The sequence below is a fragment of the Sebastes umbrosus genome, chromosome 5 (genome assembly GCF_015220745.1).
Source record: "Sebastes umbrosus isolate fSebUmb1 chromosome 5, fSebUmb1.pri, whole genome shotgun sequence".
In the NCBI taxonomy this organism is placed as follows: domain Eukaryota; kingdom Metazoa; phylum Chordata; class Actinopteri; order Perciformes; family Sebastidae; genus Sebastes; species Sebastes umbrosus.
Genome location: NC_051273.1, coordinates 25584509 through 25609890, shown reverse-complemented (window position 1 = coordinate 25609890; position 25382 = coordinate 25584509). Strand labels below are relative to the sequence as shown.

The window sequence follows — 25382 nt, the reverse complement described above, 5'->3', positions numbered from 1 at the left end:
CGTCTCTCCTCTGCTCCTGTCCGTATGTGTGTGGAGAGGCTAAGCTGCCCCGCACACGGTTAAACATGAGAGCGGAGGATATTAAAGGAATACTTCACCCACAAAATGACCATTTGTGCATCAATTACTCCCCCCGTCTTACCTTGAATTCTTTAAGAATACTTCTTGCCTGCCTCCACGGTGAACAAAGAATCCAAAAACGGCGAAAATTGAATTAATGGGGGGATCGCGTTTAACAACAGCAAAACTATATCAAAACATCCATTTGCAAAGTCTCACACAACTGGTGCAGTATAATCCAAGTCTCATTTATCCAGTCGTATGATCACTACTTCCCAAACACATGCATCATCATTAAACATTACTATTTAAAACACTTCTGCATTAACAGTCTCACAATTACACAGACACGTTACTTGTCAGTGACTTGGATTATACTGCACCAGTTGTGTGAGAGTTTGTAAACAGATGTTTTGACATAGTTTTGCTTTTGTTAAACGCAGGCCCCCATTTACTTCAATTCATCAAGACTTTCCTCTGTTTTTTGATTCTTTGTTCACCGTGGAGGCATGAGAGAAAAACAAAGAATGCTTCGAGATTTCAAGGTAACACGGGGTGAGAAATTGATATACAAATGGTGATTTTGTGGGTGAAGTATTCCTTTAATAATCGTGTGAAATTTTAGCTTGCTGCTGCAGAATGACTATAGAGGAAACACAGAGTAGTGTAGCTTAATCGTTATCTGCAACTGTGTAGAAGTACCGGGTTCAGACAGAATGAACAGACATGCAAACAACATTTTTTGAATGTTGATTTAAAATTTGAATGTCAACGTTATGAATGAAGCTCTGAGCTGTTCGGTACAGCCCTAAAGAGAGAAGGTCTAAGTTTTACTGTGAATGAGAGACTTCTATCAGCCTGAGGTTATTACTCTGCCACGTATAGGAAAGGTACTGAGCTGAATTAAAGGAATGAATGGAGGAACAGGACAGTCAAGGACAGTTAATCCAGTCTGTTAATAATAAACAATTTTATCATTCATGTAGATCACGTGCGTAAAGATTATGTGCCTCTCCTGCCAGTTTCCTCACAGTTATTCCTGAAGTGGCTAAAGGCATCATGATGGCAGTTAGTTGCAACAGAGAGGAGGTTATCTCAGCAGTGTGTTGTGTATTAAATTTCATTTCCTGTGTTTCTTGACACTAGCTTCCACCCCCACCCCCCCCTGTGGACTCACCAGCGGTTCAGCCATCACCATCTCGATCTTCTTCTCAGCCAGCACAGCAAACTCAGCAAATAGACTCTTGATGACAAACTCCCCGGGCTTGAGCTCGGGGTCGATGGTGATGCTCGACATGGCGGCAGCGTTGTGTTTCTCCCACGAGAGGGGAGTCACTGAGGAGGGGGCGCGGCGTCTACTCACGCTGCTGCTGCTGACTGGTGCAGAAGCTGCAGAGAGAGAGGGTGGGAGGGCAGAGGTTAGGAAATAATACAGAGGGAGTTGAAGCAGCAGGGTCAAACTAAAAACAACACTCATGTAAAGTATGCAATGTCATGCACTAGTGCTAATCCAAACAGGAGCACAAGACATTTCCTAAAGAGGCAAACTGACTGAATTGATGAGAGGGCAAGAGAGAAATATTCCAGTGCTGACTTGAGCAAAAATACAACTTCCATTTAATTATAAACTCATTTTCTAAACTCTCATGTAGCCCATATTAGGCTCAGATCACCTTAAAACAAACATAAGGACAATAATAACTCCTATTGGAGCTTAATCATTCATAAAAATCTTAATATTTGCACTCATGTCTAAATCTAGAATAAGTAAATATTACAGCCAGCTCTTTCAACAATGTTGGTCTGAAATAACTGTACGTTCTTGCAAAACACACGTGAAAAGAAAATAGTTTAAAGAGTAGTTCAACATTTTGAGAGAGACCTTTATTTGCTTTCTTACCACGACTTAGATGAGAAGATTGATACGCATGTCTGTATGCTAAATACAGTACAAAGCTAGCAGCTGGTTATCTTAGTTTAGCATAAAGACTGGAAACAGCAAGCTAAAGCTTTAAATACAAGTAATCACTACAGATTAATAACAAGAGGTTGTTTCTTATTCTTTATCAGCACACATCTAAGATACTTCAATAAATAAAATAAATGATAATATGCATGATGGAGCTGAAAATAGTTGAAAAATGGCCAGTTCAGCTGTAACTTCATCTATCAAAAGGATAATCCAGAAAGGCTTTTCTTTGAAGAGCACAATGAATGCTAGCAGCAACAGTCACTTCAGGTCCTCTAACATCTGATGAACCCAGCTGCCCTCACTGAGAAAGTACTCTAGGAGCGGACTAGATGGACAGGATGTGATGTTACACTTTTTCTTTGCACTACTTCTTCATTCTGAGAGATCGACCTAGTTGTGCCAGATATGCGGTGCTTTTTCCTTTTTAGACTCCAGGCTTATCTTCAAATTTGTCCTTCATTTTTTTTTTAAATCTGGCATTAAATAAATTATATTAAATTATATATAAATATATAGGCCTGTCAATGGATTAATATAAATAAATTATATAGGGGAAAAAAAATTATACAACATTATTGTTTATACTTTTGCTTTATCTGCCAGAAATAGTCAGAAAGTACGATATAGAAATTGTCGTACATTATTGAGCTGTGAGTAACCCATAAAGTAACAAATCAAACCCTGTGCTAACCAATTATGATATTCCTAATACATTTATATTTTCATATTAGCACTAAAGCTGTCAATTAGGGATGTCCATAATTAACTGTTTAACCGTTAACCGACATTAAGCATTTTAACCGATTAACGCTATCGGTTAAAACGGTTAAAAGAAATATTAATAATTAACTCAAACGCTGAGCGGCTCAGAGGAGCGGCTTGTCTCTTTAAGGAGAAAAGCTGGTCCACCTTAACAGCCCACCTTAAGAAGCGGAGCCGGAGTTCTAGGATACAGGAAGTTGAACTCACCGACAAATAAACTGTACACACACTGCTACACCTACGTTCACAGCTATGCAAAAACAGTCAATCAAAGTTTAATACGAACTGTTGAGTGTCACGGTGTTTATGGGATGACGTTGTTATTTATCTGGATTTCTCATCTTTTTTTTTCCTAATACCACAGAAAGTGTTTGATGCAAAAGGAAATTAGTCACTGTGTGTAAGGGAGGATTACATGAATCCTAGGTTAAATGTCAACTGTGGTCAGTGTTGCAACAAATTGTGCCGTTACTACAGCACAGTACCACAGTGCACTTAGCACCATCATATAGATCCAATTAATTGGAGCACATTTCCCACATCCTAAAGTGCCGTATAGTCAAAATAAATGCAGGAATGTTTAGTTAATCACTTTTACAACACCTATAAAAAAGTATATTAAAAAGTCTAAACTAAATAAATTACACAGTTGAGCAAAAAAGGAAGGCTGAAAGTTCAGTGGAGAGGAGAATAAAACACAGTAAAACTGAATGCAGTATTTAGACTTCCTTTAGGCTTCCTGAAAAACATTCATCAGGGTCACGGAGAGAAGCCAGACCTCTGGCTTCATTTGCATGTGGCACAGATCATTTGGTCATCCTATTCAAATAGTTTAAGCAAATCTTAAGGGTTTTGGTGTTCAAGGAGATGGCAGAGAAGCTAGAGGCCAGTTTTAGAAGTAGAGGTCAAACAATCACATGTGGGTGTAATGTGCAGGTGTCTACATATACCTAAATACCACATCCAGTCCTTACAGACAGAAATATATACAACTTTTAATGCAGGTGACAAAAAGAGCTGCAATAACTGAAGTTTATTATTCCAAATTTATTCATCTGAGGTTTAAACAGAAAGAGAGTAAAGTACGTGCACACGCACAAACAGTAAATTACCTTAAAAAGCACTTAAGTACCGGCTCTGTTTGAGTTGCCATTTTACCAATAAAATGAAATGCATGAAAATTGCATTATCATCATGAAATGCTTATAAATGCTTAGACAGCCAGCCAGGTTGCTATCTCTTCAAAAGGAACAAGGACTTCATAACATTCAACGGTGCTAGTTGAGATTTATGCTGCAGCTGAGACACAACTTCCAGTCCAACCAGTCCACAATGGTTCCAAGTCCGGTCAAGTTCACAGCCAATAGAAAACTGACCCTTTACCTCATTCCCTCCCTCCCAGGAAAAAGCCTTGTTCTGCTTCTTCCTGGTTGTTACAGAAACACTCATGCAATCTTGATAGTCTGAATACCATTCAGGAGCACAAGTGCAGAAAAACAAAATGTTTTCCAGCATTCAAACCTCACATATGAAGTTTTTTGGATGACAAAAATATGAAAAATATGCTCATGTTGTGACATACTGTGTACACTTATCAAGAAGCTAAACCTGCAGAGGCTGAGATACTGAGATTCTCCAAACATACTCTGGTAACTGTCAGAGATACGGTTTCAGTTGTAGGTGTCAATATAACATTGACATTACAAGCAAGTTAAATAACATTCAAAAATGTATTTTTTATTATGAATGACTATTACATCTCAACTAAAAATAACCTTTCCTCTCCCCATCCCACCATCCCCATAAAAAACTAAATAAAACAACGTGGAAATATTCTAAAGCATACTGTAATTTAATAGTCGTGTTATTTTTTTATAGAGCCAATGGGCGTGGGGAGGTGGCCGGGGCAGCGTGGCAGTAAGTGTTAGCCATGTTGTGGTGATGTTGTCCAGCAGCACAGAGAGCCTTTCAAGCATTTCCCTCTTTGTTTACTGTGCTGCACCAACACCCCCCGATGATGTCACATAGCCAGCTCCTAATATCCAATCAGTGCTGTGCGTTTTACCCCCTCCATCTCCATCCTCTCTTTTCTCTGCAACCCCGGGCCAGCTTGACTGGTTCACACAAATGAATACCCCCCCAACACTGTACTTTTCCAGTTAACGACAAAACAAGAAGAAGAAAAAAAACGCAATGCATCCTTTACTGGGCCAAGTCTCTGCGTTAGTCCTCCCTCGCTCTCTCTTTCCCCCCTAAGAAATGCCACTCATCTGAGGCCAAACTAGGAATCCCTTCCAAAAGCTGACCCCACTGCACAACCCTGCACATTTTCAAATATCACTGTTTTAAGCCAGGAACTGTACTGGCTGAAACACTAGTGACTCACTTGTGACCTCAAGGTCATGTTCGTTTTCCTATTCAAATCTAAATGCAAAAGTTCAAGCATGCTTTGCGAAGAATATGTTAAAAAGAAAGCTTGTATTTCAAGTGCAATGTTATTTTGTGACTGAATGGCTGAACAATCTGAACTGAACCTTTACTTATCACTTACTTATTAAATTGATTCTATAGTCATTATTTGACTCGTTCAAGTGATTGGCTAATGCTTGTAGTCCTGCATGCAAACACTAAATTTGGGAAAACTGCTGTTAGTTTTGGGGCTTCACACATTTTGAACATTTTACAACACACATTAAAACTAGGGCTGACAATTAATTAAAATATTTAATCGCAATTTATTGCATGATTGTCCATAGTTAATCGTGATTAATCGCACATTTTTTATAATATGCTGCTTTATGCAAATGTGTGTATATATTTTCTACTAGAAATCAATTAACAACACAGAACAATGACACATATTGTCCAGAAACCCTCACAGGTACTGCATTTAGCATAAAACAATATGCTCAAATCATAACATGTCAAACTGCAGCCCAACAGGGAACAACAGCTGTCAGTGTGTCAGTGTGCTGACTTGACTATGACTTGCCCCAAACTGCATGTGATTATCATAAAGTGGGCATGTCTGTAAAGGGGAGACTCGTGGGTACCCATAGAACCCATTTTCATTCATATATATTGAGGTCAGAGGTCAAGGGACCCCTTTGAAAATGGCCATGCCAGTTTTTCCTCACCAAAATTTAGCATCAGTTAGGAGCGTTATTTAGCTATGAAACTGAGTCTGCTTCAACTTAGTTGCGTTATTATCACATTTACTTTGACAGCCCTAATTCACAATATTCAAAATTGAAAAAAAAAGCCTGGTTTAAAGAACTGAAACTTGCCTCGCCTCTAGAGGTTCTCAAGGCTGTACCCTAAACTGAGAAACAAAGAAGCTTTCACTGGTTGTTCTTCCTCATTATATATCTTCATCAAGTTATCTGCCAAAATACAGTTTATCTGTGGTCTGAAACATTTGAGAACACGCTGTTATCTAAGAGATTCAGAACAACCTGAAAGATGGACAGTACTGCAACTACAGTTGATAGGAAGAACTGACGAGTTGCTACTGCGGTAGAAGAAAATGCTTATGTTCTGTTTTGTTCTGAGAGGCCTATAAGCCCGACTACTCTGCCAGAGCTCCACGGTTGAGCTTTAAGAAATGGAGCACCCCGCAGGATTACACAACTATTAGAGCAGCGACTCCACCTTGTCACAGTTAAAAAAAAAAACTCCCAAACGCCTGCTCACTTCCCCTGTCAGGACAACCAGAAACAACAGCACCAACACACGCATACTGCTGGAATGCAGGGCCGCCAGTGGGTCCTTTTTTTTTTTTAGAGAGAGAAACAAAGGAATCACCGCCAAAGTTTACGTGGCGTGGCAGTGCCAATTCTGCTATTGTGTCTCAACATGCTCAGTCTCTGACGAGTTACTACTAGTTTACTCTTCACCAATGCCACTTCAAAACAAGAACGAATTTAAAAAGGCACAGGGCAAAGCTAGTTTGTTACAGAAGCCATCAACACAGGGACAGATTGAGAAACCAATATGTATGCTGCATCATGAATCAAAATTTAACAATAAAGGGCTAAACTGTGACCTCAATGTGCTAATTAATTAAAGTCCAACATCTCTAAACCTTAGGACAAGGTAAACAACAACATGTTCTGTATTCATTAGAGAGGAGGGAAGAGCATCACAAAGAGAGACTAGATGGATGGAAGTTTAAGCGGGACGGCTTAGAGAGGGTTTCTGAAATTAGGCCCTCTTTGTTTGAGAGGCCCAATGACAAACTGGCAACCAGCACAGGATAAGGGGAGAGAGAGGGGTGAGGAGGGTGAGGGTTGAGGAGGACGGTAATTAGAAAGAGGGAGAAATGGAAGAAAGTTGTTTACTCAACAGGTGGCTGGTGGTGGCTTGCTCGATTTAATCGTGAGATCTGTGAAACTGAGTTTCTCCACAAAGAATCACACAAAAGCACCACTTTTTTCTTGGAAATAAGTCATTCAGCATAATAGAAGCATTAAAAATGACTAATCGAGTAAAGAAATCTTAGTCAACTGAGACCAAAACGATTGATTAGTCGACTAATCGACTAAGAGGGGGCAGCCCTAGATGTATATACTTTTTTTTTTTTTTTTTTTAAATTACATATACTGTAATTATCATAGACATGGGGGTTAGAGACTAGCAGCAAACACTGTGCAAGGAGCAGGCCCGTAAAGATAACTCATTTTGTTGGACGATTTATTGTCCCACAAATAAATTGCAATAAATGATAGTATTATTATTTTAGAACCATTTTATGCCACTGATATAATGACAAGGAAGAAGTGAGCATGGCTCACATACCCACACTCACTGCTTAACCCCTACTAGAGTAGGGACAAAGGTTTTGCCCTTTTGAAAAAATTTCAAAAATTTTGGGCACCCTGGATTTCTAACCCCCAAAAGGCACAACTAGACCAGACTGTCAACCATCATACCAAATTTGAAGTTCCTAAGTTAAATAGTTAACTTAACTTAACTTATAAATGCGAACTGACGGAAGGACGGACACATGGAGCGCTATACACCCGGCTACGTTGTCGCGGGGATATAATAATATGATAGCATAATGATGCAAGTACACCAATGAATTTTTAATTCTAAAGAATATTCAGATATTGGAATGTGAAAAAAATATTAAAATATCCTAAATAAATAAAGCAGATAAAATAAAACCACACAACCAAAACAATAAACAAGATGGACTCTCGGGTCTCGTGTCTTATAATGGTCGGGAAAACGCTGCTGAACATGTTGGTGACATTCTTATGTAAACAAACACTCATGTCCATGTATTGCATGATAAGTCAATATAGTAATTATTGTGGCAGGTATAGCGAGGAGCAGGTAAATCCTGGCCGAGTCAAAAGTCCAAAATATTAGGGCTGCCCCCTCTTATTAGTCAACTAAGAATTTCTTTGGTTGATGACAACCCTACAAAATATATAGACAAATGAGTTCAAACTAACATTCACAACTATGGGCAATTAAAAGGTTCTTATATGCATGACCTGCATATCTTTGCACCCGGAGTAAACTGCCGCAGAGACAAGAAGAACATAAAACTCCACACAGAAAAGCTCCAGACCAGAAACCTTTCTGATGTCTTGTGACAGTCCTTCTCACTGAGCTACTGTTCTGCTTTACAGTGTCCATATCACTGAGACTCCTCTTAGCTTACATTTTATTCTGTACATTTAAATGTTGACATTGGCCTAATTTCAACTACTAGACCTGAGAGCTGCATTCAGCACTGTTGACCACAGTCCACTGCTAGACATTAGAAAACTGGGTTCAACTTCCAGGTCCCTAAACTGACTCAAGTTTTACCAACAACACGGGGATTACTCTTGTGATCACAACAAACTAAAATAAAGTGGAGGTCCCAAAAATCAGTGCAACCACGATATGCCCCATAAGCTTTTAATTCCGCAAAACAACACAAAGTCTTGTTATGCTGCACTGAAATTTCTCTCTTTCTATTGATGAGGGTCCAAACAGTCAGCTCACTATTTAAATATGTGGCCTACGCAGCACCGTGGTAGCTGAGTGGTTACAGCACACGCCATTTAACCACAACATCGCCAGTTTGATATCCAGCCAGGGACATTTGTTGCATGTCATAACCCCTCTCTTCACTGTGAAACGGCTTGTTTTCTTGACTCTTTAGCTAATATATTTCATATAAGAGTAATAATTTCTTCTGAAATTAGTGGAGGCACTCTTCTTTATTTCAGGTAGCCTGTCTCTGGTATAATAAACTGCAGGAAACCCTGATAATTAACATCTTACCTCCATAACTGGTCAATCAAAAATCTGCATGTGATAACAAATCTATCGTCTCATAACATCTGCCATTGTATTGCACAACCGTACCTCATGAAATTGGAGTGGGGACCAATTAATTTGGCTCTATTGATAATGAAATTCATTGCGCCACTTCTCTAAGAACTGATAAACTGTTGTTTTTTTTAACTACTACATGTATATAAATCAATCAATGGTTCAGGACCAAACCAAATATCTGATGTTTGCTTTAAAATCCACTTTTAGTTACTTTGCCGGCCGCACATATCTAGAATAAACTTTTAAGCTTCCATATCAAGAACAAACTTGTACGACACGTTCCGAACCGCTATCAGAATGTGTGTTTGTGTTTGTGAGAGAAACAGAGTGAAAGCTGATATGAAGCTTGTTTCATTAAAATCTACGATAGAAAAGAATATAAGAATATATATATATATATATATAGAGAGAGATAGAGATAGAGATAATATATATATATATATATATATATATATATATATATATATACACACATACACATACACCTTAAAAAAACACCCGCAACTAAGTTATTTTTCAATAGATCAACTATATTGAAAATGTGTCAGGGGAAAAGTGTGCAATTTCGAGTTGCACAAGAAACAGGGTTCTGTCTTGGGCAAGTATTCATGCAAGTAAAACTGGAGTGATTAATCAGCTAGGGCCGTCCTCGACTAAAGAAATTCTTTGTCGACTAACACCAATACTATTTTGTCGACTAACCGATTAGTTGATTTAATCGTCAGATATGTAAAACTGAGTTTCTCCTCAAAGAATCACACTAAAGCACCACTTTAAATCTGGTGTTTACCAGAGATGACTTGAAAATAAGTCATTTAGAAAGAAAAAAAAAAGCATAAAATATGACTCATCGACTAAAGAAATTTTAGTCGACTGATACCAAAACAACTGATTAATCGACTAATCGACTAAGAGGGGGCAACCCTAGAATCAGCAGGAGGAGCAGCTGGTCAATTCAAACATGCCGTTTGCCGTCCACCTTTGTCCATCACTACATCTCAATGAGACTGAAGAGGCAGCGCCTTTTTTGATTCCGGGTGTAACATGGGCTGTATGGGAAGCTAATAATAGGAGGGAACCAGAAGACGGATCAATAGTAGGGAAACATTAGCGGCCCCAGAGGGAAGGAGAGTGAGGGTTATAAAAGTAGGAGGAGAATAAAAGGAGGGATGAAGATTCTGTGGAGACTTAAAGAGAGATTTGGATGTCAAAATATTTTTTTTAAAAGTTGATAAAGATGGTAAATAGAAAGAGTAAGGGAGGGTACTTCAAGTCCACCTGTGTTCAGTATCGGCAGATGCTCATCAATAGAAACATTATCTACGGGACAACCAGGAGCCAGAAGAACGATGATGAGGAGGGGGGAAGAGGGTGAAAGAGGAGGTTAATTGCTGCCACCTGCATACACATCAAACAAGCCTGGCTAAACCTGGACTAAACATAATCAGTCATCCTGACAACTCCATTAATAACCGCTTCTCTTATCCAGCAAGGAAGATAGGAAATCTCAGCAAGCATGTACAACGCTGCACGGGTCTGCTGGCTGTGTGTGCGTGTGTCTGCTAGATAAGTCCGGTGTGGTATGTAAACATGTGTGCAAGCTTGGCAAGGTACTCACAGCTGCTGCTCCAAGACTTGAGCAGAGATTTGATGCTGATCTCAAAGAAGACCGAATCCTGCAGGCTCAGCATGGCGGCTCTCCAGAAAAAGTTAGGCTTCACCAGAAGGCACAAATGTCACTTTCATTTCACCCAAACATCCCACTCTTCTCGAAAAACACACACCTCTCGTAAGCCCCCCCGCAGAATACTACCCTCCACAGGTGATAGTTAAAGGCAGCATCCTGAAAGACGAAAGAGGAAAGCGACCCAAGAAGTGTTCTACGTCTAGTTCGATGAAGAGTGAAACTGGTAGAAGAGGAGGAGAGAGAGCATAACCTGGCTAGTTAGAGAAGTATTCCACCCCAGCTCTCGCTGCCCACTTGCCAATCCACAGAGTCTCTCATCCCCGTTTCAGCACGGAAAAAATCCAAAAGAGGCAAAGGGACAAAACTGCGTGAGAACTTTTGCTCCAGATAGAGAAGAAACAGTGCACGATAGAAGTCTTAACAATGCACGGCAATATTCCCTCTCCTCTTCTCTTCCTGTGTGTGTATGTGTGCCAGTCCTAGCCCACTAAAGCGCTGTCAGCCTCCCTCCGCCTCCCCACTAAAAGCTCTCCATTCGCTCATGACCAGCCCCTCCTCTTGTTCTCTTACTGATGCCTGCTCTTTTCTCTCTGAGTGAGAGCGAGAGCTTGTTTCAACAGCAAACAGAGGGAGGCGGGAGCAGCAGAGTGTGTGTGTGTGTGTGGGGGCGGGTGATGATGTCATCAAAATGCTGCGAGTGTTCCCTGGCTGTGGCTCAGCAATGCATACGCATGTCGGAGCTGCTACTGTGCTGCTGCTGGCCTATCAAAACGACACTTCCTGTAAGCTCCACAGCAATTCTGATGCGTCATCCCCGACTGCAGTAGGAGGCAGAGGAAAGAATGGGAGGATGGAAGAGAGGAAGAAAAACAGGGAGGATAAACTGGACATGGTGGGTGGGGGGGGGGCAATGTACACACCACAACTAGTAGTTTAATCAGATCTCTGGCCCAAAATAATACAAATATTATGATCCTAAAATAGGCCTCCATCTTCAAAACAACAACAACTACCTGACACTGTGTTAGTGCTGCTTTCTATAAGTTTCTGATCTCAGATCAGAGCTTTATAGTGATCACAGCTGATCCATTTGTTAAACTAACCGTTCACACCCAGTGGAGTCATAGGCATTACACCATTACATCATCCAAAAGCTACCAGGCAGAGTGACACAAAGGATGATACACAAACTCACTACACAGTGCATTAGTGGGAAGACAGCCCACTGTGTTTGTGAGAGATACAGACACCTGATTCATCTGATATTTCAATCTTGTATCGATGGCATTTTTACCTTTAGATATATATACGTAGTAGGGTTGGGAAAGAGAAAAAAAATCGATTCACTAACGTATCGCGATTATTTTTTAACGATTTTGAAATACATTTTTTAATGCCAGAATTGATATATTTGCTTCATTTGAGTCTATGCGGAGGTAGAAGGAAGTTACTGCTTTTATTGTTGTAGTCTGAATAACGTGACGTCATATCCACTCCATATCAACCAAAACAACCCGCAGCCGGCTGCTACGAGGACATACAAAACGTTGGAGGGTTTGCGTGGATACGACCTGCACCCTCACATGTTAAATCCAGAGTGGTAAACACTACACATCCAGTAAAGGATGGAAACACTTTGTGTTTCACACATTGACAGGAAAAGCAGAGCTCGACATCACGGCTAAAGCTGCATGCTAACTCTGTCACGGACAAGAAACGTTATCGTATCGCGGTAACGTTGCGGTCGAGCCGGCCGATGCTCTCGTCTCCGTGGTCAAATGGGCCGACGCTACAACAAATGCATTCAAACTGCCCCGATGGAGCTGACCATGGATGGATAAAGAGAACAGAGCTGACGGGAGAGCTAGAGACCACCTTGGAGAAGTTAGAGGAAGTAGACACGTGGGACTACGTCTGGTTTTCAAAATAAGGTGCTAACAAAGGGAACTGTATATACAAAAATACATCAATATGGAAATAAGATTGATTGGATTATATTCACCAGAAGTATAAAACATTACATGTCCCTTATAAATTAAAAAGAAAATACCACTAATTTGTGAAGGATAAGTCTTTATTCTTTAATCTTTGGGTTGTTGAACAAGTTTCCCTAGAAGTGTATGATTACATTTTTTTCCATGGTCTAGTGTTAAAAAAGTCAACAAAAATCGTAATATCGAATCGCAATACTTGTACAATCGCAATACTTAAAAATCGCAATACATATCGAATTGGCTCCCAAGTATCGTGGTAGTATTGAATCGGGAAATAGGTGTATCGTCCCAGACCTAATATGTAGATGCCGCGTTGGCCTTTGATTCGTACGTCAACATCGCCGCCATATTGGGAAGGTCAGGACTGGCCAGTAAACACATACAAGTGAAATGGGGAGCTGCAGTTTTTCGGCCAATGCAGTATCTACGTATATACATCTAAGGTTTTACCTGCTCTCGCAGAGACTTAAAACAAAATCCACATGACATCAAGCAATCTGTAGTCAGGCGCAGGATTTAAGTTTGTTTACAAAATATTCTGAGAGGAACAGCATGGGGAAGGCTATGAAAGACAAATGCTCTTTGTCTTCTTTTAGTTTAGTCTTCATTTCTCTGTCGCCCTCAGTCTCTCTCCCTCTGTCACATGTCCTCCACTACACAAGTTATGCAAAACGAGGCAGAGCTCATTGCAAACAAGCACAACACAAGCAGATGCTTTGTCGAGCCCTGGCTGGTGCTACCCTGATGCAGGCTTCCACTGTGAGACTCATAATAAACAAGCACTGATTCTTTAGAGTCCCGTTGCACATTTTCCAGCAATAACATATTGCTTTAGTTCATTTGATGACATCTTGGAAGTTTAGGATACAGTTACATGTAGTCTGTAAATCATGAAGAGACGTTTCTTGGCGATCATCAAAGGCCTCATTCTTTTAAAGTTAAACAGATTGGGCTTATATTAAAAGGACTAGTTTGCAATTTTGGGACATATGCTTATTTTTGCTGAGAGTTAAATGAGAAGGTCAATATCACCTTCATGTCTGGCCAAAAGTGAAGTGTATTTCCCAAAAATGTCAAAGTATTTCTTTGCCAAACCACTTGGCTGACACTAGAACCAACGAGTGAAGATACTATAGATCATATAAAATTAGAAAACCTAATGAATCCATCTGTACCAACCATGTCATACTAGCTTGTCGAGGAGGAGGTTAAATAACGCTGCAAATTTGCGCCAAATTTTGGTGAGGAAAAACTGTCGTCCCTTGACCTCTGGCCTCAAGATATGTGAATGAAAATGGGTTCTATGGGTACCCACAAGTCTCCCCTTTACAGACATGCCCACTTTATGATAATCACATGAAGTTTGGGGCAAGTCATAGTCAAGTCAGCACACTGACACACTGACAGCTGTTGTTGCATGTTGGGCTGCAGTTTGCCATGTTATGATTTGAGCATATTGTTTTATGCTAAATGCAGTACCTGTGAGGGTTTCTGGACAATATCTGTCATTGATTTGTGTTGTTAATTGATTTCCAATAATAAATCTATACATACATTTGCATAAAGCAGCATATTTGCCCACTCCCATGTTGATAAGAGTATTAAATACTTGACAAAGGTACATTTTGAACAGATAAAAAATGTGCGATTAACTATGGACAATTATTAAATATTCCAATCGATTGACAGCTATCATTTTCAAATGTAACTAACGAAGAAATCCCCTATCCCAGGCCTCAAATCTACTCAAATCTGAAGGCTGAAGACTGGCGCCTTTAGCTCAACCTCCGGGGCAGCAGGAGGGAGGCAGAAGTATTTGGCAGAAGCGTAATGTGTACACATTGTGTTTAAAAACAGATTTAGAGTTCATATTGTTACCCTTGTCAGCAGACCAGTTCATATATAAACATGCAGAGACCTCTGCAGGCAGCCGCTGTGTTTTCTGTAAACCAGCTGTATTGTTTAAGGAATGCAGAAGAATAAAAGACAACATCATCATCATCATCATCTCTCTGGGAACATTACAGCTAAGAGCTACTGTCCAACACAGCTGACGTAAGATGAGGACTTCAAATAAACAACATTATAACCGACTTCCTGGAAAGAAGAGCTCGCTGATTGAATAATCTCGACTAAATGCACGACCAAGGCGAGTGCTAGTAGCTCCATTCACAAAGTGGGAGCAGTGGCTGACAGCTCGCCGTCCAGACTGCAGACCGTATAGGGGAGCTGTTCCTCCCAGGAGCCCACAGGGTGGAGGATGCATTTCCTGTCCTGGCCTCTCTGAAGGGCAGTGGTGGGAACAATAATCGATAGGAGCTGTAATTCAATCCCTGACCTCCCCGGTGGTGCCTGGGCTGCAGAGGACACGCCATTTAGATCCATCACAGCAGTCTGGGGTATGCAGCACAACTCTGCAACCTGCACAGCTCCTCACTTCCACACGCTCCCCTGAGAAACCAGCTGTTTCAAACTTCCTCGTAATAGTTATCAAACTCTGAACATTTAGACTCAAACCTTTTAACACACATATACATCAGACCGGCAATACGTCATCCAGAGTAGGCTGGCATGACCACGCCCCCTTTTGGAGGAAAACAATCCTGTGTCCCTCATAGATGGTAACAGAGTAAACAGAAGAAGTTGAAACATGTTTCCAAACTTAAAAAAAAAAACGCTAATAGTATTAACACTATGCTGAAGAGTTGCTGTGTAGTTGGTTGCACCAACAATAAATCCCAAAACGCTGATCTCTGATTTGTTTTCCTGTCGTGTCCTAAAAAAGATCTAATAGAGGGGCTTTATGGCTCCAAGCTATAGACCAGACCAGCATGGCTTTATGGCACCAAGCTATAGACCAGACCAGCATGGCTTTATGGCTCCAAGCTATAGACCAGACCAGCATGGCTTTATGGCTCCAAGCTATAGACCAGACCAGCATGGCTTTATGGCACCAAGCTATAGACCAGACCAGCATGGCTTTATGGCACCAAGCTATAGACCAGACCAGCATGGCTTTATGGCTCCAAGCTATAGACTAGACCAGCATGGCTTTATGGCACCAAGCTATAGACCAGACCAGCATGGCTTTATGGCTCCAAGCTATAGACCAGACCAGCATGGCTTTATGGCTCCAAGCTATAGACCAGACCAGCATGGCTTTATGGCTCCAAGCTATAGACCAGACCAGCATGGCTTTATGGCTCCAAGCTATAGACCAGACCAGCATGGCTTTATGGCACCAAGCTATAGACCAGACCAGCATGGCTTTATGGCTCCAAGCTATAGTCCAGACCAGCATGGCTTTATGGCTCCAAGCTATAGTCCAGACCAGCATGGCGTCATCTCCGAGGCTGCGCTCTCTTTTGGGGGAAATAAACTCGCCACAGGACCAGGAGAGAAAATGATGAAAAGCTGTTGTGTAGCGGGTTAACCAATGCTTTCACACTGACATTTGAGGCTCATACGTTACGTGAATATTCAGTATCAGTGTGCTAAATGGCTAAAATGATGCTGGTGACAGTGACTAGCATGGCTAGCTAACGTTCGCTTGAGTGGGAGGCTGCGGCAGTAATGCAGTCATACATTAACGTTATAGCAGCATCAGAATGTCGTCTTCAACTAAATCTCAGCCTATAGATCAAACAGTTGGTTATTTACAGACAACACTTTGCCTAACGGGATTCAGTCAGATATGTAGAGATGTCTGGATAAGCGGCAATATCCGGCCACTGTGTTGGACGGGGGAAGACTGAAGGGACATGGCGGCGATCAACCTTCATTTATTAAGGTATCGCCAACGCTCAGGTTCAGGAAAGGTCGCAAAATTATTATTAGACATGTGTATAAAACAAACGTTTGTTTAACAAGAAATGAATGTATAAGAACTTGTCAAAATTACAATCTAAACATGTCAGATTGCATTGATATCTATGGGATCTTCAGTTTTCTGTCCCCCAAAAGGGGGCGCGGCCTTGACTTTTTACAAAGTACCCGTATGTGCCAGCCACATTTTTCCTGGCCAACTTCCATGATATAATGCTCTTTAGCTGTATGACCGTGAATAATCCAAAAAACTTTTATAAATAACTCCTTGCACAAACCACGGACACATCGGAACCCAGTGACAGAGCATTTCTCCTCTACTCAAGCTGAGAATGAACAAACTCATTTCTCAGATTTGCCTCGCAAATCAAGAGGAGGCAACTCATTTCATTCTCAGGTCAGAAGCAGATCGTCTCTATGGGATGACAGAGCAGAATGTGAATTAAAACAGGTACAAAAAGGTCAGCTCGTTACTCATAGCACTGCTTCAAAATGTTCACTACGGAGGAGCATTTACTGGGAAAGCTGGTTGGAGAAAAGAAGAATGATTCAAGGCATTTGTCTTCCCAGCTATGACACCACATTCCCACTAAGTGCAGTCTGCTCTGAGCTGCACCATTACTGGGTTTGTTTCACGACAGTTGGCTAATAACTATTTAAGAAACCCGATGAATAAGTCTGTCCAGAGCTGTCTGGTGGATACACACCCAATGGACTAGTTCAGCACAAACCACCAGTGTACACTCATGTTCAGTCACATGCTCCAAACACTCCCAAATCACAAACAGGAAACCTGCTGCACCCGTAAACCAAATACCGTCTCAATCAAACCCTTCCCAAAAAACTCAGCAGCACGCCGCGTTGCTGGGTGATGTCACCGTGTGCAGAAGAAAGGCAAATGACAGAAAGAAAAGAGCAGCAGCACCACCTTAAAAGCTAACTCAGGCTATGCCAGTTCTGCAACAAGGGAGTGGCACTCAGGATAATTTGTTTGAATCAGAGCTGAGGTATGAACACACCATGTCTAGAAACCTGTCCTTACCTCCACTACTGTAGTAATCACATCAACTTCTTTTATTATATAACTCACCAGTGTGACCCCTGCCACCACGAGCAGGATGAAAAAAGTAGAATTTCCTAATATGATGGATGTTTCCTAGTTGGAAAGAAAGAAAGGAAACATTTGAAAACAATTTGCCCAATCCAGTCTGTATGAATGTCATCTCACTGTCTTTTAATATGAATATCAACACATCACCAGCAGCCTGAGCTGAACACAGACACCTATTACTGCAGTCAAGCTAAATAAAACTTTACTTTCACAGCTCACCACATCTCCAAACCAAAACTCATAGTTATTGTGGGTTAGTTCAGCTGGCCGACTTATCTAGTCCTCTTCTTGGAGGCTAACTGAGTAAAGCAGAAGTTGAATTATGCCTTTAGCAACAAACAAACAGGGAGCAAGCGTGCTCTGACAGGTAATACTGCAAAAAAAGCCACACAGAGAGACTGACGACAAGTCATCACTACACTGCTGATGCAAACTGGCCGGCCTGCACGCACACTTAATTCATATGTGTTCACACATCTTAAACCTTTAACTACTGTATCCATAGACACAATACTTCAGAGGATTAACATTTTCAGCACATCTCATACTTTAGAGCCAACTCTCAAAGTTTTGCTACAAACGCCATAGTAGGCAGGTCCCAATACTAATCCTCAAATACTGATGATTTGATATTCATTTTAAACTATGTTTGTTTGTTTTTTTCCTATTTAATACAGCAGTACAAGTCATACTTGGCCAGCAGAAGAGCTAAGCATTAGGGGAAAAAACAGCATCACAGCTTTCCATTGATGGTTTCCCATAATAATAATAATAATAATAATAATATAAAAAAAAACAACTGTATTTATATAGCACCTTTCATAACATAAAATGCACCTCAAAGTGCTTCACAAGAGAAACAAATCAGTAACACAGGCATTAAAGACAGGGGACACAAGGAGTGGAAACAATAAAATAATAGATCCCTAAAGTGATAAAAAATAGGATAATACTATTAATAAAAACAAGTTGATAGTGGGAAAAACTATGTTCAGATATATAACCATAAAACAATTATGAGAATAATAATAATAATATTGTTTTATATCACGACACAACGACCCAATAGCAGCACGTACACTCTCATTGGCCAGCATGACGTAAGAGTCAACAGTGCGGAGATGCACAATCTAGGGATGCAAAACAGAACCACACTATATCAATCTACCTACTTATTTATATATTTTGGAGTTCAAACACATTAGAACTGTTATTTTTTTTTTATTCTCCCTAATGTGCAAAACAAACTGAACTGAAACCGTGACCCAAAAACCACGATACAAACCGAGCCGCTGCACCACTAGAGGTCATGACGTAGTCCTCAGCCACCTGAATGCCACCTGTGCGTAAATGATGTATTCATGAGAATTGTAAATTAATGTCATATAAGGTTACGCGTCCTGCCCCGTTCATCCGTCTCTGCCAATATGTCAACACGCTGTCTAAAGTCACGCGCTCTCTTCAAAGGCCTGACGTGCCAGAAGAAGTAAATCAGCCATGACATGAATTATACTCCCTGTTGACCTTAATATATACAGAGATACGCAACTTGTGATTTTTAGGTTGCAGCGGGCTCAGTTTTAAAGCTAGAGTGAAGATACTGGTATCATCTCAAACTAAAAAAATCGAAGGAATCCATCGATACCAATCATGTCATGTCTTGTCCTGACGGAGGCTAAATAACGCTCCAAACTTATGCTAAATCTTGGTGAGGAAAAACTGGCATGTCCATCTTCAAAGGGGTCCCTTGACCTCTGACCTCCAGATATGTGAATGTAAATGGGTTCTGTGGGTACCCACGAGTCTCCCCTTTACAGACATGCCAACTTTATGATAATCACATGCAGTTTGGAGCAAGTCATAGTCAAGTCAGCACACTGACAGCTGTTGTTGCTGTTGGGCTGCAGTTTGCCATGTTATGATTTGAGCATATTGTTTAATGCTAAATGCAGTACCTGTGAGGGTTTCTGGACAATATTTGTCATTGTTTTGTGTTGTTAATGGATTTCCAATAATAAATATATACACACATTTGCATAAAGCAGCATATTTGTCCACTCCTATGTTGATAAGAGTATTAAATGCTTGACAAATCTCCCTTTAAGGTACATTTTGACGGATAAAAAATGTATGCTTAATCGTGATTAAATATTTTAATGGATTGACAGCCCTATTAAATATACAATCTTTGAAAAACTTAGAAGATTAATTACAAATGACTCCAACGACAGGTCTGCACAACTCATAAATTGTGTTTGTACCCAAGAAAAAATTAAAAATATGAAAAAGTTGTTGAATTCAGCAAGTTTAAATCGGTTCGTATGAGTGGTTCTTGCATGAGGCCTGTTGTATCTATACAGTGTATGTGCATGTTAGCATGTATGCATAAAGGGGATGGGGGTAAAGCCAACCTTTGGTTACATGTTAAAGCTTAACAAACACTGAATGTAAAATTACCAAAAGCACCTCTATGAAGAGGCCTAGTTGATTAGCAGAGGTGAACACAATAGCAATACAGGTAACTACGGCATCAGGTGTACCTTTGAGGCGGGTTCGGTTTCTGCGGGCTGGCTTGGACAAGCCGATCCCCGGATCTACCTCTACCATCGGATCTACCTCCTCAATGGTCTGCCCCATGGCCAGCAGGCCCAGTCGCTTTATACGAAGGAGCCGCGGACCGGTCTCCCTCCCGGGCAAGACTCCCCCATGTTCAACGGGCCCATCCCCTGAGATGACAGCCGGAACCAGGCTTCTCAGAAAGTCCATGTTCAACAAGACTTTCTTTCACTCTGGTGCGTCGTCGTGCTCCGTGCCATCCTCCCATACAAAACCACCTGTCTGCCTCATTTACCCCATTTACAGACAAGCAGGCAGACAGTTCAGTCCAGGTCGTCTCCAGCTGCTAGCTACATGCAGCAGCTACACATCCACTCACTGTCAAGGCCTGTATGTGTGATGGGCCCTCACAGACCAGAAGAGACCACCTGTCAGGCTCTCGGTCACGTTGGCTAGCTCCAGTAAACAGCTTCTCCTCTACTAGTTAATTCAGACCGGGTGAGAAACATTACCTGTCTGCTCACAGCAAGCGGAGAAAGCAAACAGACATGCCACTTTTCATGAGTCATGACGTCATTGTGTGAGTGGGCAGGGCCATGTTTGAGTGCCAAGCACTATCTGGGGTGGGACTAGAACATGTTCCACAGGAGATAACGCAAGCCCGGGCCAGCGGCCAATCACAACAGAGACGACACAAGCCACACCCGGCTGGCCTGTGTTGCTCAGCAGTGAGAGAGACACCCAGAGAGGAGGAAGAAAGATTGACATAAGAAGTAGGAAGAGCTGGCTACACCGGCCCGCCTGCATTTCCTGATAGCTCTTATCATCGTCGGAGTGGTGTTACTTGTTAGCATTCGTACACAAACACAGATGCTTGTTTGCTAACTTACTCAATAGCAAGATTGCCCCGTCCCCTTTGCTTTCACTTCTGCTCGACTGCGCTGAGCTATTATGAAGAGAAGCAGAATAAGCAAAGTGATGGGGTCTGTGAGACGGGGGTGATGACAGACTGCTGCGCTCTGCTTGGCTGCACAGCTTGTACCTGCAGCAAAACCCTTCCAAGTATCCCAGGCTGGGGGGAGTGAGTGAGCAGGACTACACTGTGCTGACTCTCATAAAAAGCTTGCTGCCTAAAGAAATCATCAATTCGCTGTTCTCTGTGACTGAGTGCAGAAATTAATAGGCCATCCGAGCAACAACACAGCCGGTCCTCGATGGCAACACAAAGCTGTAACGCTCCACAAAAATTAAAGATGACTGTGGCAGCAGTGTGCAGCAAACTGTTAAAAACACCTTGAAGATAAGCCTGTTCTGCTGAGTCATCATTAACTATACACAATAACACAATTGGGCGATACAAAACGGCACAATACTTATCTTATCTGGCTCTAATTAAGACTCCATTTAGCATTTTGATATTAATATTGAGTTAAGTGACTCGGGCGGTGTCCGAAATCCCTCACTTCTCCTTTTTGTAGTGCTGACCTACTGTATAGTAAGAATTATTATACCCTATATAGTGGACTCAAAGTATCCCACGATGCAGTGTACAAAGATGGTCACTAAGCGAACACTATATACCATCATGCATTGCGCTTAAGCATACGGACAAGAAGAGAAATAGCAGCATGATTGCAACCTGCAGTACAAATGTAAATAAATATTGATATTGGGTGGCCACAGAGCTCTTAAAGCTGTTTTATAAAGACTATTATTGAGAAGTATTATCGATGAGAGTATAGTTTGTTTTTCCTTATGTTGTTGGAGTTGTGGTGCGAAAATAATGTTTAACGTGAGCAGAGCAGCGCGAAACAACTCAAACAGCCACAAAGTACTTTGTATTTATTAATCTGGGTAAATACGCTCAGTATAATATCATTTATTTATGTCGGTATTTATTGTGGATGGTCCTCTGGTCGACGTTGACCCGGCACGTTTTAATTGTGCGACAGCAATGACGTAACTAACGGTGCAAAGAAATGACCCGAATAGTGTCCAAAAGTGGGTTTTTTTATTTGCAGATGAACTCACTATATAGTCCTCTATAGTGAATAAGTGAATGATTTCAGACACAGAACAATGGGAATTTAAACTTTAAGCTTTGCAGCTTTTAAAGCTCTTTTATCTCATTATTTTTGGCTCTGTGGTCACATATAGACCTTATGGTTGAGTCTCGCAGGGTCTCACTATTGGACCCCCCTCACATAAACACTAGACATTTGTTTCCTGCAGAACAAGGTGGGTGTATGCTACCTGTCTTGCACAAAACAGCGAGAGCCAAACTAAACAAGAGGCTGGTCAAGAAAGTTGAGCTTCTCCAGCAAGTTTAAAAGTAATACTTTGGGATGCCGGTGCTGCTGTGTCTTACTAGGCGATTGTTTTGGTTACCTATTTGAGCACGAGATGCAGATAGTTTCATGGAGGTTATTCTATTGGTTGGAGTCTTTTTGGGGCTTGTCAAAAATCGAAAAATTGCAGGTTTAAATTTTGTATAAAAATGCACAAAAAGACAATAACACAAAGCCACTTTTGTCACTGCTTCAGTGTGTCCAACAGTCGGGTATAAGTAGTGTCAAATAAAAGAAATGGGTAAAAATATTACTTCTACAAGCTGTCAACTCATTTATCAAGGTGTTTTTTTAATTTAGCACTTTGCCATAAATAATGTTAAATTGTCCATGCAATGTCTGGAGCAACCAGAGGAATGTGATACCTACTTCACGGAAGTTACAACACATGACAGCAAACTTGCAGTCAACACATTGTCTAGAGGTATTCTAGTGCTAACCTTTTAATGTGAATAAAGCCATTCCAGTTTGTGCCATAACAGTTGTGGTGAGCCCTGTCCTCATGCCCAACTAAGCATCTAGGGGTAAAGATACTAAAGCAAAAATGCATTGTGTGTGTAGGACCAGTAAGTGTGGTCAGAAACGTATTAAGGAAGTGCGTACACCCTCTACTGCAGCGTGTGAAAATTTCAGTGAGATGATGTAACTGTTTTAGTACACAGGAGCCTGAAGGGGGAAGTAAAAGAAAAACTAAAATCTCTCCATTTCTTTCCCTTGTGTGATTTCTCCAAAACACTATACACAAAACAGTGCAGTTATTTATTCAACTGTGCTTTTTTTTATGACATTTATCCATCACCAAACATTGCCTGCAGAGTAAGCACAAAGTGTGAGAATGCAATGAGAAATGCAGTGCAGCAGTTTAGCTAAAACTCTGCCCTCTAGAGGCTGGCTGACAGAAAGCACACAGAGCAGCACTAAACTGTTGAAAATCTACTGACAAGCTCCAAATCACTGGGAAAAAAAGAAAAGAAAATACTCAGCAAGATTTGATGGCAAACCACCAGAAAGCTTGTTAGAGCTGGACTCTGGCTCACAAACACAAAAAGGTTGGACTCTGAAAACGCTCCATTTGTCAAATGCACTTCTTTTTCTCCTCATAAAATTACATTCATGTATTGTTAAATCCATTTTAAACCTTTACAACCCACAGAGAAAGTGGCTAATGAACAGGAAAACAACTTTTAAGGCTCTAAAGGATGGTAGTTTTAGTTTAATAGTTCAAACTATTTTGGTCTCGCTGTTGCAGACCATAGACGCCTACACAATAGGAATTGATTTGTAGTTTAGCGTTGGATTTAGCCTTTTGATATCCAAACATTTCTACAACACTAAAGCAAATGGGGGTGACGTCCATTATCGGTACAGTATGTACACCAAACCACACCGAGAACTTGTGATATTGCCTGACCTCTCATGTTATTGCCTAACTGGTCTGTTCTGGTGATGACCAATTCAGTTGGTTAGTAAAACTACTAAAGATGAGCAATCTGGAGTCCATACAGGGTGAAAAAAAATTATATTTTACAGATAGGGTTTTTTTAAGAGTAAAATTCAAGCACTTTCAAGGTACCTAAAAACTCTCGAAGTCTTTATCATCACATCTAAATTGTTACTACAAATGCAATTGCGAAAAATGAAGTTTACAGAATTCCTTTATACCCACAGCAATCCATGTATATTGTCACTTTGTTTATTTTACCAGCTGGTCATATTAACTTTAATTGCATGCTTTGATCATGATTATTTAACGCTCGCTAATTTGCAGAGTAAGGAATCTTAGGACTTAATATCCAGCTGTCAAGAAACAGCTTTCTTTCTGTGGCTCCTCTCTCCGAAGACATTTTTTAAATTATTTTTGTTAGCCTGTTGGTAAAGCGATAACAAAATGCACCAACGTCAAATGTCAGAGGATTCACAACCATTCTGATAGCAAATCCCTCATGAGCGGAACGGAAAAACCCTTTTAATTTCAGCGACCGTGCTCAGTCTGGGTGACAACAAAACAAATGACGACAGGATCGGCTAATTTCAAATATTAAAAGATTTTTGGTTTATATGACTGATTATGTAGATGAAACACCACATTATGTTGAAAATTAGGGGTGGGGGGGGGGAAACGATACAGTATATTATATTGCGATATTTTTTGTGACAATATTGTATCGATACATGGACGTCAAGTATGGATCTTTTGTTATATAAACTATTAACCTCTAATCAATCGCGGACACTTTTCTGTGTTTCAGAGGTTGTAGCGGGCTTAGTCTTAAAGCGAGAGTGGAGATATTTTTATCATATGAAACTAAAAAACCTAAGGAATCGATTGGTACCAACCATGTCATGCTAGCTTGTCAGGTAGAACGCTAAATAACGCTCCAAATTTACATTCAATTTTGGTGAGGAAAAACTGGCATGGTCATTTTCAAAGTGGTTCCTTGACCTCTGACCTCAAGATATGTGAATGAAAATCTGAGATGAACAGAGTGAAAACTGTATCTTATAAAGATAAAACAGATGTTGACACACTGCATAATTTTGCAGTTGAAAAAAGGTAATAAATCACAATATATCTTATTGCAATACTCAATAAAAATGTTTTAAATCCCAATAAGATCGTATCGTGACTTAAGTATCGTGATAATATCATATCGTGGGGCCTCTGTTGAGTCCCACCCCTATTGAAAATCAAGCATTTTTCAAGGAGTATATTCAAATCCAAGCATAT

At 40.7% G+C, this 25382-nt stretch overlaps 1 protein-coding gene across 15 annotated transcripts in view; it reads right to left on the bottom strand.

Moving 5' to 3' along the window:
- The window catches only part of fryl (furry homolog, like), a 102224-nt gene that overhangs the window by 60895 nt on the left and 15947 nt on the right, over window positions 1-25382 (bottom strand). For 3 of the 15 annotated variants that reach the window (XM_037770028.1, XM_037770029.1, XM_037770032.1), the window contains exons 1-3: window positions 20291-20849; window positions 17730-17795; window positions 1238-1449 (exon numbers count right to left, since the gene is read on the bottom strand). In XM_037770028.1, coding sequence (XP_037625956.1) covers window positions 1238-1449; window positions 17730-17795; window positions 20291-20516 — 504 coding nt within the window. In that variant the 5' untranslated portion in view covers window positions 20517-20849. Of the gene's footprint in view, window positions 1-1237; window positions 1450-10751; window positions 11395-17729; window positions 17796-20290; window positions 20851-25382 lie in introns of those variants that run through there. The other 12 variants (XM_037770027.1, XM_037770031.1, XM_037770036.1 and 9 more) reach the window with 10 other exon arrangements.